Source organism: Carcharhinus amblyrhynchos, chromosome 19, assembly GCF_965287045.1.
Source record: "Carcharhinus amblyrhynchos chromosome 19, sCarAmb.v2.hapA, whole genome shotgun sequence".
In the NCBI taxonomy this organism is placed as follows: domain Eukaryota; kingdom Metazoa; phylum Chordata; class Chondrichthyes; order Carcharhiniformes; family Carcharhinidae; genus Carcharhinus; species Carcharhinus amblyrhynchos.
Genome location: NC_137342.1, coordinates 18,120,832 through 18,136,510, shown reverse-complemented (window position 1 = coordinate 18,136,510; position 15,679 = coordinate 18,120,832). Strand labels below are relative to the sequence as shown.

The following is a 15,679-nucleotide window of genomic DNA, read 5'->3' as shown; positions in this document are numbered from 1 at the left end:
TTTCACTGAGGCTTGGAAAGGTTTATGACTGCAACGCTCCCGTCAATCCATGTGCCCTTCAAACAGATCATTAACAATCCGGCAGGGTGAAAACTGGCAGTGTTTATAATTTATCTTGATTCTTGGTGACTTGAATTCCTGGATGGTTGTGCTATTTTCCAAGATGTTGAGCATCATTATGTAAGCATGACTTAAATTGGAAATTGGATGCTTTGGGGATTAGAATCTTTATCTTCTAAACCCTCCCCATCATCCCCAAACCCCTCAGATCCCATTTTTGCAGATAGGAGAAAGGGGCAAGATACACATGAGGAAAACCCAAGCATTTGAACTCAGAGTGCTGAGTTCAAGCTGACCTCAATTTTCACTGGAGCAAGGACCTAAAGTTTAAAGTTTTAAAAGTTTGTTTATTAGTGTCACAAGTAGGCTACATTAACATGGCAATTAAGTTACTGTGAAAATCCCCTAGTCACCACACTCTGGCGCCTGTTTGGATACACTGAGGGAGAATTTAATATGACCAATGCACCGAACCAGCAAGTCTTTCGGACTGTGGGAGGAAACCTGAGCACATGGAGGAAACCTGCGCGGACTTGGGGAGATTGTGCAGCCTCCGCACAGACAGTGACCCAAGCCGGGAATCAAACCCAGATCCTTGGCGCTATGAGGCAGCTGTGCTAACTACTGCTAACCCGCAGTGTGGGAATTAGGAATTTTTGAGGTTGGACCTTACTGAGTGAGTTCAATGGGTGGGAGACATGTGAAATATATTGGATGCCCAGCCCACCTGCAGTTCCCCATAATACAGGGATAGGTAAGTTGCCCACTTGGCAATCTGCCCTTAAGCCTACTGAAGCTTTTATCTGTTTGAGTGTGCAAAAATTGGGGCTGAAATATCAGTGTTAAACTTAAAGAAGGGGAATCACCCAGGTGTGAGGATGGAATTGCCCAAAGTGGACCAGTCATGTAGATTTAGGTAAGACAATAGGATGTCACAGTGGTTAGCACTGCTGCCTCACAGTGCCTGGGAGCCAGGTTCAATTCTGGCCTTGGGTGATTATTCGGGACGGAATAGCAGTGCGTTTGGAAAGTCAGAAGTGGATCAAGCAGCATCAACGTGGCTTCATGAAGGGGAGATCATATCTAACAAATTTATTGGAGTTCTTTTGAGGAGGTATCAGCCAGAGTAGATTGAGGGGAACCAGTCAATGTTGTATATTTGGATTTTCAAAAGGCATTTGATAAGGTGCCATGCAAAAGGTGACTACACAAGATTGGAGCTCCTAGTGTTGGAGGTAATATTGTAGCATGGATAGAGGATTGGCCAAGTAATAGGAAGTGATGAGAGGGTCTTTCCCAGGTTGGGGGACAGTGGAATGCCACATGGGTCACTGCTGGGACTGCAGCTCATCACAATATCTCATAATGATTTGGAGGAAGGAACAGTGTGTCCTGGGGCCACGTTTTTCAATGATACAAAGGTGGGAGGAAAGCAGGTTGTAAGGGACTTGGAGGTCCTTGTTTATGAAACACAGAAACCTAGCATACAGGTGCAGAAGGTAATGATAAGAGAAATGGAATGCTGGCTTTTATTTGAAGGGGGCTGCAGTATAAAAGTAAAGAAGAATTACTGGAACTGTACAAAGTACTAGTGAGGCCACTTTTAGAATACTGTGTACAGTTTTGGTTCCCTTATTTAAAGAAAGATATAGAATAGTTGGAGGCGATTTACTAGGATGATCCTGGGTATGGAGGGACTACCATATCGGGAGAGATTAAGCAGGTTGGGTCTGTACATGCTCAGAAGAATGAGAAGCGATATGATTGAAACATATCAGATTCTTGGGAGGTTAGACAGGGTAAATGTTGGGAGCATGTTTCCACTCATGGAATGTAGGACCAGAGGGCTGGGTCACAGAATAAGGGGGTGCTAATTTGAGACAGGTTTGAGGAAGAATTTCTTCTTTGAAAGAATGGTGAATCTTCGGAATTCTTTGCCCCGGTAAAATGTGGAGAGCGAGTCCTTGAATATTTTCAAGGCTGAGATCGATAGGTTTTAATCAGTAGGGGAATTGAGGGTAATGGAGAAAAGGCAGGAAAGTGAACTGAACGAGTAGTAGATTAGTCATGATCTTATTAAATAGCCGAGCATGTTCGAAGGCTGAATGGCCTCATCCTGTTTCTATTCATTATGGTCTTGTAATCCACCTCCACTGCAATAACATGCTGGGCAGAGGCAGGCAGGCCAGAGTGCTAAGGCCATATTTGAAAAGACTTCATTGAAAAGGCTGGAAGGATGAGGAGGCATGACAGTGGGGGGTGTGCCCTTTGGGTGGGAGGGGGTGTACGTGTTGGCATGGGGAATGGGTAGATGTGTAAGAAAGATGAGAGCTAGAGGCCTAATATTTCACGAATCCATTGAGACAAAGTTCCACAGAATCAAGTCAGACCTGCTTCAGAGGAAAGGACAGGACTTAACACGCAGGTGTCATAATGAGATGCAAATATTCTATTTCTGATGATACAACCTTAGTAAATACAAAATCAACATGTTCACTTTTCAAAAATGAAAGTGAAACTGTATGCAGAATGTATTCACTTTGCACATGAGGGCATGCAGCAAAATTCTTGCTATTTTAACATGTTTTCAAAACATTGATGAGAATAATTTCGAACTTGGACAACTAATCTGAGTGAAGTTTATCAGTAATACTCAGCATGCCTTGTGAAGAGTTAAATTAGAGTTTAAATTGTTTAAAAATCTAGAAGTGGGTGATTTAAATCAGAAACATGATTAGGGTCACATAGGGAATGAAGGATTCTTTAGGGTGATGTTTCTGGCTTTCGTGTCAGATCATATCTGTAATCTGGGTACTATGCGCGAGTAAAGCAGATACTGATTCTTTGTCCCTGTTTTGTGATAGTGAGTATATTATCAAATAAATAGGTTGGACTAAAACCTGGTGTTGTCAGACTTTTTACTGTTTTTATTGTGCCTGAATAACAGGGCCCCTGAATTTCCAGTAACGCTTTCCTGGTTTGAAGTCACAGACATACAAATAAATGTCAGCATGCTTTTCCCACAGATTTCCTCCCCAGCTGCTGAAGTGAACACCTGAACATCATCTTCAAATTCCACCACAATCTATTTCATCTGGAATAAGCAGGGAGACCTCACGGTCAAACTGACCTGTTGTGGCATTTATTGCTGGCAGCATGAAGTAGTCTGGTTGAAATTACAAATAAATCTTTATTAACAGTACTGAGTTATGTACATATTTATAGTGGGAAAGATCTGGAGAGGACTCTGTACCACATAGTTTCCACCTCTAGATGGCCCTTAGATCATGTGGCTTCTTGCAACACTGTGTGGGTGGCACTGTGCTCAGTCCATGTTAACCCTTTTGGTACCAGATCCTTGTACTACATCTCCCCCAAACCTTTATTCCCAAATGACACTTTGTCAAAGCTGGACACAAAACGTCAGCTGTTTTTTCTCCTTACAAATGCTACCAGACCTGCTAAGATTTTCCAACATTTTCTCTTTTGATTTCAGATTCCAGTATCCACAGTAATTTGCCTTTATCTCCTGGATATGGACTGACATTTTACTTACAATTTGCTTCAATGTTGCTATGAGCCTTGTATACTAAACTATAGTTTATAACTATAGAGTATTTTGGCTCTAAAGTACTTTGTGACTAAGATTTAAAATATTAACAACATGCATGAACCATGTTCTTATTACTCCATCTGCACTTTCAAGCCCTTGAAACTGGAGATTTGAGTGGTCTGGAGGTCATGCTCTTGTGCTACACCTCATTTGCCATCCAGTTGAGAGGGGTTCTTGATCTTAGCAGTGGTTCAGAGGTTTTATTCAGATGTAAATCTGGCTTCATGTACTTTTTCCTTGATGGATGGAGCCCCTCACCTCGTCGCGTCTGGTTGATAATGACAGTGGTTTGTTGTGGTGAATGGTGATTGTTTCTTTCCAGGTGGCCTAAAGTGATGTTCATCAGGTTATTGGTTATGTTTAATGTCAGAGAGATTCACACATGGAAACAGGACCTTTGGCCCAACTTGTCCATGCTGCCTAGTTTTTATCACTAAGCTAGTCCCAATTACCTGCATTTGGCCCATATCCTTCTATACCAATCTTACCCATGTAACTGTCTAAATGCTTTTTAAAAGACAAAATTGTATATACCTCTACTACTACCTCTGACATTCCAGACATTCATCACCCTCTTGTGAAAAATTGCCCTCTGGACTCTCTTGTATCTCTTCCCTCTCACTTTAAACCTATGCCCTCTAATTTTAGACTCCCCTATCTTTGGAAAAAAATATTGACTATCTAGCTGATCTATCCTCTCATTACTTTATAGACCTCGATAAGATCACCTCTAAGCCTTCTACGCTCCAGGGAAAAACATTGCAGTCTATCCAGCCTTTCCTTATAACTCAAACTATAAAGTTCTGGTAGCATCCTAGTAAACCTTCTGTACTCTGTCTAGTTTAATAATCTATCTTCTATAGTAAGGTAACCAGAACTTATACAGTATTTCAAGTGTAGCCTTACTAATGTCTTGTACAACTTCAACAAGATGTCCTAACTCCTGTATTCAGTGTTCTGACCAATGAAACCAAACCTGCCGAATGCTGCCTTCACCATTCTGTGACTTCCCCGTCAAAGAGTTGTGAAGCTGTACTCCTAGATCTCTTGGTTCTTTAACTCTTCCCAATGCTCCACCATTAACTGAATAGGTCCTGACCTGATTTGATCCACCAAAATGCATCACTTCACATTTATCTAAATTAAATTGCATCAGTCATTCATCAGCCCACTGGCCCAATTGATCAAGACATCGTTACAACCCTAGATAACTTCCTTAACTGTCCACTACGCCACTAATCTTGGTCTCATCTGCAAAACTACTAACCATGCCTCAAGTCTCATCCATATCATTAATATAAATCACAAATAACAGTGGACCTACACTGAGCCCTGAGGCTCACTGCTGACCACAGGCCTCCAGTTTGAAAAACAACCTTCTACAACCACCTGTCTTCTGTCATCAAGCCAATTTTGTATCCAATTGGCTACCTCACCCTGGATCACAGGAGATTTAACTTTATGTAGCAATTAACCATGCAATACCATGCCAAAGGCCTTGCTGACATCCATGTAGACCATGTCAACTGCACTGCCCTCATCTACCTTCTTGGTTACTTCATCAAAAAACTCAATTAAATTTGAGAGACATGATTTTCCAGTCACAAAGCCATGCTGACTGTCCCTAATCAGTCCTTGTCTCTCTAAATGCTTGTGTATCCTGTCTCTCAGAATACCTTTTAACAACTTACCCACCACAGATGTTAGGCTCACCAATCTGTAGTTCTCAGGCTTTTCCCTGCAGTTCTTCTTAAACAAGAGCACAATATTTACTACACTCAATCTTCAGGCACCTCACCTATGGCTGTTGATGATTCAAATATCTCCACTAGGGGATCCACAATTTCCCTCCTAGCCTCCCACAATGTCTTGGGGATTTTTTCTGCCGTGATGTGCTTTAAGACTTTCAGCACCTCCTTCTCTGTAATATGAAACCTCATCAAGATATCACTATTTATTCCCCCTAGTTCCCTAACATCCATCCCTTTCTCAACAGTACATACAGATGAACTCTATTTCTTTTTCCTCATTGTGGTTGAGGATAAATACTGTATGAAACTGTAGCAACTTATTCTTAGATATGAGAGGCAAGTGGTCTGAAGATAAATCAGTTAGAGGAGGTTGTCCCTAATCTGCAATGAGTTGCTGGAATGCATGTATTGAAGCTACACCATGTGGAGTGTCGCACTCTCTGGAAGGCAGCTCACATCTTCTCGGGGGCAGTTGAGGATGGGTTACAAAGGCTGGGCTAATCTGCAATGCCCACATCCTGTGAAAGAATAAGGAAATGAAGACAGCAAAAGTCAATTAAATTTTTAACAGAGTTGAATTTTAAAAAAAAGTGTGTCTCCTTATTGTCATTCTTTGTAGCACGCATGCTGACCTGATGGACTGCACTTTATAAATTAAATGAAATACTTTTGTTGCTGTTCATATGCCAGCTAGCCAGAAGATAACCTTCACTGAGTAATAAATGCAGAGAGGCTGACACACTGCAGCCAGTGCTTGATGGGGAGGTCTGCCACACAAGTGATGCATATCATTGCTGTTGAGTTATTGAAACCCTAGCTTCAAGCATGGTTTTCCTGTTGAACAGCCTGTGGGTGCAGCTAGTCTGTGAACATTGCAGGCCGCTTTTGCACCCTTCTGCTGGAGTGAGAAAATGGAGCTTTGCATTCCAACCACACAGTGTAGCTATAACGATTGCAATCTCTTCTTCGTGGGTTGGGAGAGGGTAGGCATACTTCTGTCACCCTTTCCCCTTTAAGGAGGGGAGGTCCAGTCTCCCCACCTCCACTTTTGATAAAGGGTTTTGTAAATCCTTGTGCATTAATCATAAAAAGATCGCATAAAAATTCAACAGGTAAAAGGGAAAGCAAATGAAATGTTGGCTTTTATTTCTCATGTATTTTTCTTTTCCACTATTTGCAAATAACACTATAAACTCTGAGATTGGTGTAGTACAACAAGATAGTTTTCAAACAAGTACATGTAGGAAGAGATTGGGGAAGAAAACAACACAGTTCGGATTAGTTATGTATCCAGCATCTCCAACCATACAAGTAATGAACAGAGATATCAAAGGATGGGGTATATTAGGATAACAGGATAAGCCACAATTGGTGCAGCAGTGCACAACCAAGCTCACAGCCACAGAAATTATTCCAGGAGCAAATCTTTAAAGTTGCCATTGCTTATTATAACAAAGTACAGAATATTAGCACAGTTAAATGGCCAAAGATTTTCCTATCACATTTTGGGTATGCACCAAAGTATGCTTTCCCATCCTCAGCCACCTTTGAGGCACCAATAATACAATATCTTTTTCCCAGGATATATAGCCTGTCTGTACAGAACAGGATTGATTTTAATCATTGATTTTATAACCCCAAAACAACTGAACCTTAACAGGAGAGACCACGGGAGCATGGTGACACCAGTGTTCAATACTGCTGCCTCACAGCTCCAGAGACCTGGGTTCATTCCCAGCTTGGGTCATTGCATGGAGTTTGCACGTTCACCCCATGTCTGCGTGACTTTCCTCCAGGTGCTCCTGTTTTCTCCCACATTCCAAATATGTACAGGTTAGGTTGATTGGCCATGTTAAATTGTCTCTTAGTGTCTCAGGATGCATAGGTTAAAGGGATTAGCAGGGTAACTATGTGGGGTTGCGGGGATAGGGCCTGGTGGGATTGTTGTCGGTGCAGACTCAATGGGCCGAATGGCCGCCTCCTGCATTGTAGGGATTCTACAATTCCATGATTAAGGATTCTTTAACTCCAAAGCAAGAAAAGTTCTAATGTCGGATTTCCTCACCCACGATGAGGACTTATAAGATCATACCCATCACCTCTATACCATGTCACCTGCCCACCACCCTGCTGTGGAGCTACTTATCGTATGCCTACATGAAGTAAAGGGTACCAAGAAACATACTACTTTGCTGTAACTGCAAGGATTACAGCACGTAAGAAAGGCTAAATATCTCACAACCCTAATGTTATACAACCAACCCAGCATTTTCACCAATTGAATGAAGGAGACTCCATTATCAGCCCACAAACAAGAAATTATCTCTGCACTGCAAACACCAAATTCCAAGGATGTGATTTTGACACAGCCAAAAACAAGGTGGGCAGACTCTTTTATCCACCCTGCTGCTTCGATAGCACACATCCAGACCAAAATTGAATCGGTATCATACTCTGAACTAAGAACTCTCTCTTGTTCCACTACCAGAGCATACTGGTGGATAAATTCCATCATAGATAAATGAACATCCTTGATTTTCAAAGGGTAACAAATGATGTATGCCTCAGTGCCCATATATCATACACCCTTGTCAGGATAAAAAACAATATAAAATCGGGAATATAATCACAAGGGATAAAAGTTTCAGATTAATGATGAACTCCAGGTTAATATATCCATCCACAGAGCTTGAAAAAGCCAAAGCCATAAGTGAATTGCTGAGCAACATGAAGGATCCATCCAGAAATTCCATCAAACTGAAACATCCAATCTTCAAATTGTTCTTAAATTCAGCAGGGAATTCATCCCCAGCACCTCTCGGGGAATCGGGGGATTACTGACACTCCTCGTCCAGCTCCATCACCCCAATTTTACCAGGATGCCTGACCAGCCATTAAATAGGATTTCCAGGGGCTGAAGGAATCCCCACCAAGGAAGCTGTCCTGTCTGCTGACCGGCTTCTTTTCTCCACTTCATCCGTTCTTTCTCAGATATTCTGCAGTTCATGCCTGTAAGCACCAGTTATATGTGCAAGGGAGCCAAGTTTGTCATCCACAACTTTATTCACAAAGATAGCCACCATCACAATGTCTACAACATTGCTAGAATGTGAATCCGTTCACCAGCAAAACCACCTCTGCACTGAGGCCCCACTCACTTTCCCAATAAAATGAGGATTTTCTCAACTTAGCTTGGCTCCCTATCACCAAAAGCTTAACCAGGATCTTCCATGAGTGTAGCAGGGATGATACTTTCCAAAATTAAATAATCACGGGTTGTGCATCAGGATTTTAAAACAAAGGATTAAAAGATGAATAGCAACAGACTCCCCAAAAATGTTCCCATGTTGCATCATGTGACCATCCTTGGCCTTTATTTCAAAGGGAAAGGAGTATAAAAATAGGGAAGTCTGGCTTAAACTTTACAACATACTAGTTTGACCACACCTGGAAAACTGAACAGTTTTGATACTCTTCTGTAAGGAAAAATATACTGGCATTGGAAGACCAGTAAAAAGTCTGATAACACCAGGTTTAAGTCCAACCGAATTATTTGATAGTAAACTCACAAGCTTTACTTGACTATCAAATAAATCGGTTGGACTTAAACCTGGTGTTGTCAGACTTTTAGAACATAAGAACATAAGAACATAAGAAATAGGAGCAGGAGTAGGCCATCTAGCCCTTCGAGCCTGCCCCGCCATTCAATAAGATCATGGCTGATCTGTTGTGGCTCAGTTCCACTTTCCCGCCCTCTCCCCATAACCCTTAATCCCCTCTCTTATCAAGAACCCATCAACCCGCTTCTTAAAAATATTTAGCGAGGCAGCCTCCACCACTTCAACGGGCAGAGAATTCCAGAGATTCACCACCCTTTGAGTGAAGAAGTTTACTGTGTTTACCCCAGTCCAACGCTGGCATATCCACATCATGACTATTATTGGAAGACCAGACAAGGTTCATTAGGTTGATGATGGGAATGGAGTGGGATTTTCTTATGAGGGAAGGTGGAGTGGTTTGGGCCTGTACTCAACGGAGTTTAGAAGAATGAGTGGTGACCTGATTGAGCTGTGTAGGATTCTCAGGGGTCTTGAGAGGTTGTTTTCCCTTGAGGGAGAGTCCAGGAGCAGATGGCATAATTTCAGAGCAAGACTACACTCATTTTAAACAGAGTTGAGGAGGAATGGCTCCTCTCGCTCTCTGAGGGTAGTTAATCAGTGGAAATCTTTATCGCACAGAGCTGTAGAGGCTGGATTGTTCAGTATGTTCAAGGCTGAGACAGACGGATTTTTAATCAGTAAGGAAATCAAGGGTTATGGTGATATGGAATTGAGGGGATTATCATATCACATCAGTCATGATCTCATTACATGCAGGAGAGATTCAATGGGCTAAGTGGCCTACTTCTGCTCTATGTTTTATAGTTTTATGATAGGGGATCATCCAAGGACGTACTTTCCCTGAGGCTCTTTTATTACAGAGGCCCAGTGCTTGTGGGGCTACACTGAGTGTGATTGTCTTTGTCTCCATGGCTCTCTGGCACATGTACCGCTGGCTCACTGACTACTGCACTACTGAAAAGAAGCCATCTCTGTGTTTGGATCTTTGATTTACTTACCTTACATTGCTCTGTCATCAGTCTGAGAAATGCGTTATTTACTCCACCAGTGCCTCCAGGTCCGGTGCATGTGTTGAGAGAGGGATGAATAGTTTGAGGGGTAAATCAGAATTTATTTATGTTTGTGATTATTAATGGTTTTGTGTAGAACCAAGATTCAATGTTTGAACACTGCAACATCTGAAGTGACACAAGGTGCCATAGTCTTTTATTTTTGATTCCTTTCTGATATGATTCACGGATTCAGTGGAACTCGTGAGACAATGTTTGATTTTGGTCACAATCTTGTGTCTTTGCAGTAAATGTTGCTGCCGTACACTGACATTTATAAATATGCAGCATTCAACTACATGCTCTTTAGTTACTTAAATCTTGCTGTTGATTGGTATTCTGGGTTTGAACATACGATCCTTTCACTGTTGAGCTTTCAGTTCACTTCAGTGGCCATGACATCTGATGCCTACTGTTGGGGGCCACAAGTGATTCTTATTGGCTTCTCACCAACAGGGGGTGTGTGTGTGTGTGTGTGTGTGTGTGTGTGGGGTGGGGGGGGGGGGGGGGGCATCCGGGAGACCGGAAATGATGGTGCCTGCCCCACTGATGTCATGTTGATTATTACTTTCTTCCCTGCTTGACACACTGACCAGCGCAGCGGGCCGGTGAGATCACAGCCAATGTGTTTGGGTGCAGATTGGAGAAACGCTTTATGTGAAACTGAATATGAAAGATACAGGGCACGATCTTACCAGCCATTCATGCCACACTCCTGCTGCAGCAAAGTCAGAGAATTTGGCAGCCAGACAAATCTCCGTTCGCTGCGGAGGGATGGGAAAATCCTGCCGGTGTGCCTACCTCACTAATGTCACATTGATCATGACATTTAATATTCCAAAATTCCAGCCCCAGTATTCGATTCACATCATGAGTGGATCCTATCTGACATCCTATCAGATAATTACATTAGTACAGCGCAAGAACAGTTTGAAACCACCTTTGGAAGTGGTGGACGTTGCTGTACCTGAGAGAATATATAAGGCTGACCCAGCTCAGTTTGTAAAGGAAGCTTTCTATTAATTACAGTACATGGAAGAAGTCTCCTAATTAGCATTTAAAAAAAACTGTTAGTTATTTTTAATGTGGTACCGTGCAGGGGAGCTGGAGGCTTTGAGGTCACCTTTGCGTCAATATTTTAACATATTGTGAACATATGTTGGTGCTGCAACAGATAAAACAAAACTCTACAGTTACCAAGATACACATCCTTGAGTGTAACATGTCTGAGAGTAACCTGTGTGTGTGGTTTTTAGATTAAGGTTTGTATTATCGCATCTTTGTTTCACATCTGTCTAGCCACAATGCACCCAGTGCAGCATCCTTGTATCATGCTCAAAATATTCTCAGCCACTGGTACAAGCTTATGCCAAAATGCTGGGAGATGCTGTGTTGTAGCTAAGTAATATCGATACCTTTTTGCAATTAGTCACTTATTGGGCCTAGCTAAAAGGTTACACCACATTCACACAAAAAAATACATACATGGAATTGCAGTTAAAGTTTCTCTCTTTCGATTTGAAAGTATAAATTAGCAATTAAATTTCAGAGGACTTTGACTTGGGAGTTCCAAATTCTGTATTTTACAGAGGATGGTATATTGTGGATTTTTAAATCTTACTGATGGCCTTGTTTTGATGCTGTATTTTTTATCTGCATTGTGTTAGATCCCAGCCAGGATTCTCCCAAAACAAAACTAAGTGCCCAATGGTCGGGAAAACGGGAGTATTTTTGGGTGTACTTACCTGAATGAATCTCCAACACTGCCAATTTCTGGCACGGGGCTGATTACATCAGGATGCCTGTGAGGCCAACAGCATAGTGCTGAGTGGGCCACTGGGCATGCGCCAATTAGTGCAGGAATTGGCGCATGTGCACTGACCTCCAGATCGCTGGCCTGCCGGTCCCACCCATCATGCACCACCCTCCACCCCCCTGCCCCCCTCACTCCCCCCAGCACTGCCCTTTGGGCAGTGCCTTCATTTCTCACGGGCAGCTCCTAACACACTGGGGGGCCTCAATGGCCTCTGTCTCCACCAGCAGGTGAGGGTGCCTGTTCCCTGTTAATGGGGGGCAGTTGTAAGTCACGCTGGTGCAAACCACTCCGGGGGGGATTGCAGGGGGAGATGCTGGCAGGCCGATGAATACTGTTTCGGGCCTGCTAATGACCAAACATGTCAATTTCAATGGCATTTCCATATGATCAGCCCTGCATGGATTTTCCTCACGGAGCTATTTGCACTAAAAAAAAGATGGCTGGGAGATTCACAACCAGTCGCGCAATGTCTCCTGTGGAGGTCTCCCAGCAACCAAGCCTGCACCAAGGGTAGGATTCAATCAGGGAGGTTAAGAGGTAGCGGTAACCCTGACACTTGATTAGTAATTTTTACCCAGAAGATCTGCAGTTTGGCTCCAGCGTGTGGACAAATTGAAAGCTCAGCTGGCTGAGGAGAGAAGCCAAAGGAAACAAAGGCCAGCGAATCCACCCACTGTCTTCCTTGATCGGTGACAATGTTTAACACCAAGTTTAACGCACTGCAAACCAGCGTCTCATGAGGTGGAAAGCTGCCAAGGGAGTAAAGAAAGAAATGCTTTTAATAGTTTTTATTTATAATTATATATAGCTTTGTCAGAATCTAATGACCAGGTGATAATTCGAAGACAGGCCTTCGGAAAGTAACTAGATTTAAAAAATGCATTGGCATTAAAGATCAACCAGTGGACATGCAAGCTTGGAGTCTGCATCCAGGGCAGCAGTTTGCGTTGTGTTTGCCAAACTAGGAGATGCATCTTTGACAGCTGTCAAGCACATAAGGATCTGTTTACTAATTATTCTGGACATTATATCCTTCAGTCATTTTAAAGGGTGCAGTTCCTTTCCATTATCAAGAAAGAACGCAGGAAATCCTGCTCGTGATTAGAGCCCCTCTAGAACACTGAAGTTGACCTGCTTCAGTTTTGCAATAGATCCTTCCTCAGTTGTTTAACATGTAACAACATTCATTTTATAGGGAGTGGTGAATCATGATGCAAGATGTTCATTTATAAAACTTTCCTGCAGAATTTAGTCTACTGAAATCAGTTACATGTTCTAGAGCCAATACGTTTTGTTGCATTCTGCTGCTTGGTAAAATTGCAATTTGAACTTTACTACTTCGCAAAAATAAATGATTCGGATCCGAAAACAACCACATTATTGTTTTCCCTCAAATCTGACTAGTCAGAAGGTTTATGTATATTTTGGAAAGGATAGGTTACTCATACCTATTCAGTGAAAATTCTGAATAAAACGCTACCACAGAGTAATATTCGCGCAGCCACAGATATCTAGGAGAAAACTTTCGATTAAAAACATGTTTGACTTGAGAGGAGATGTTCTTCATCCCAGTACATGATTTGGTATGTTTCTATCCCAAGTGTGGTGAAGAATGCAGAGGGAGAAAGACCCCTTGCACTAAACTTCCTGCCCCTCTATTCAATGCCAGGATTTTCTTAGAATGGCCCAGAAACCTGATGGTTGGTATTGAGATTGTACCTTATAAAAAATTATTTGAGAGTCAGTGGGTGTCACTGGCAAGGCCAGCAGTTGTTACTCATCCCTAATTACCCTTGAGAAGGTGATGGTGAATCGCTGCCTTGGTCAACTGCATCCAGATAGTGTGGATGCACCCACAATGCTGTTAGGAAGGGAGTTCCAGGATTTTGACCCAATGATGTTGAAGGAACTGCAGTATCGTTTCTAGTCAGGGTGGTGTGTCTCTTGGTGGGGAACTTGCCAAGTGATGGTGTTCCCATGCATCTGCTGCCCTTCTTCTAGGTTGGGAGATTGGGACGTACTGTGAAAGGAGTCTTTGAGTTGTCATTGTGCATCTTGTACTGGGTGCACTCTGCTGTCACCGTGAATCGGTGGTGGAAGGAGGGAATATTTAGAAGCCACCTTGGCTAAAATAAGCATAGCCTGTGAGGAAGTTTCCTGCCCCCAGGCTTCAATGACTAAAACAAGTGTTGCGGCTTTCAATGGGACTCCTGTTGGTCTGCTGGGGATCCTGAAGGTAATCCAGCAAAGGAGTTGATGCCCATGACAATGTTTAAATCTTCTAAGAGTAACAGCCAGCAGGATATTGATAGGTTGTGTTTCTGTTCCACTGATCCCTGTGCAAAGTTCACCAATGCCCGTGCAAATGGTCCACAGCTAGAATTGAGTTCTCTTCTGTCTCCAGACCTATAGCACACATCAGGTAAGCTGACCCCGGTGGAATCATAGAGTCCCTCCAGTGCAGAAGGAGGCCACTCGGCCCACTAAGTCTGCACTAACTCTCCAATAGAGCATCTTTCCCAGGCCCATCCCTTGTCCTATCCCTGTAACCCCATGCATTTACCCTGCAAATCCCCTAAACTACATGCCTTTGGACACTTGGGGGCAATTTAACATGGCCAATCCACCTAAATAGCACATTGTTATGCAAATAGCTACCTATATACCCTCTGATGCACTTTCCCCATAACTCCAATATAAACTTTCAGAAAATATTACTACATGTAACTTTGAATTGACCTTTTGTTTTTCTGTTTCATGCTTACATTTCAATATTTTGCAGAAATATATCCCACAATAATGAAATTAAGGTTTCTTTATTTGAAACATGAGCTTTTTAATGACTGTTTTGTAAGTATCTCTCCTCTCCTGACTCTCCACTCTAACAGAACAATGAGAATGAAACGGCTTTGCACTGTGCAGCTCAGTATGGACACTCTGACGTGGTCGCTGTCCTCCTGGAGGAGTTGACTGATCCCACTATAAGGAACAACAAGTTAGAGACGCCGCTTGACTTGGCTGCACTCTATGGTCGCCTGCAGGTGGTCAAGATGTTAATAAATGCACATCCAAATTTGATGAGCTGCAATACCAAAAAACATACTCCTCTGCATCTAGCTGCCCGCAACGGACATAAGGCTGTCGTCCAGGTTTTGTTGGAGGCCGGCATGGAAGTGAACTGCCAGGTGGGTGAAACTGTAGCTTGTCGTAGACTCATTCTCCAATTGTAGAGTAATCCAGTGCAGAAGGAGGCCATTCAGCCCATTCTGCCCATGCTGACTCTTTGAAAGAGATAGCCAATTAATCCCAGTGTTCTGCTCCTTCAGCATACCCCAGTAAATTTCAAAATATAAATGATGGGTGGCTTTTAACACCAGTGAGCTATTCACCAACACAGAGCAAGCCTTTATATGTATCAAAGCAAACATTACCAAGTCCCAGACATGCAGCATATTCTGTGGGGCATTTCCACATTATTCTGATAGCCATATATAAAGGATGGAAATTCCTACTCTGGTGGCAAGCTTGGAAGAGGGAGACACATTTACTTAAATGGGCTGATGGCTGACCTGAACCTTCAGTGCCTTCCCACCTCTGCTAGAATTAAGTGATAATTGGGAAGGCCTATATCAACCTTCCTGCCCCACTGCCAATTCAGGTCCTTCAGTGGCCTCGGAATAACCAGTTACAGGTCTGATCCCATGGGGAGTGATAGCTCCGCTGCTGGTAGGCATGTTTCTGTGCTGCGTGCAGAACCACTGCAATTGTGC

The 15,679-nt window shown here is 42.8% G+C and overlaps 1 protein-coding gene across 12 annotated transcripts in view; it reads left to right on the top strand.

The window, feature by feature from the left end:
• The window catches only part of anks1b (ankyrin repeat and sterile alpha motif domain containing 1B), an 833,073-nt gene that overhangs the window by 390,673 nt on the left and 426,721 nt on the right, over window positions 1-15,679 (top strand). For all 12 annotated transcript variants that reach the window (XM_080207323.1, XM_080207312.1, XM_080207322.1 and 9 more), the window contains one exon: window positions 14,798-15,094. In XM_080207323.1, the coding sequence (XP_080063449.1) occupies window positions 14,798-15,094 (297 nt within the window). The remainder of the gene's footprint in view (window positions 1-14,797; window positions 15,095-15,679) is intronic.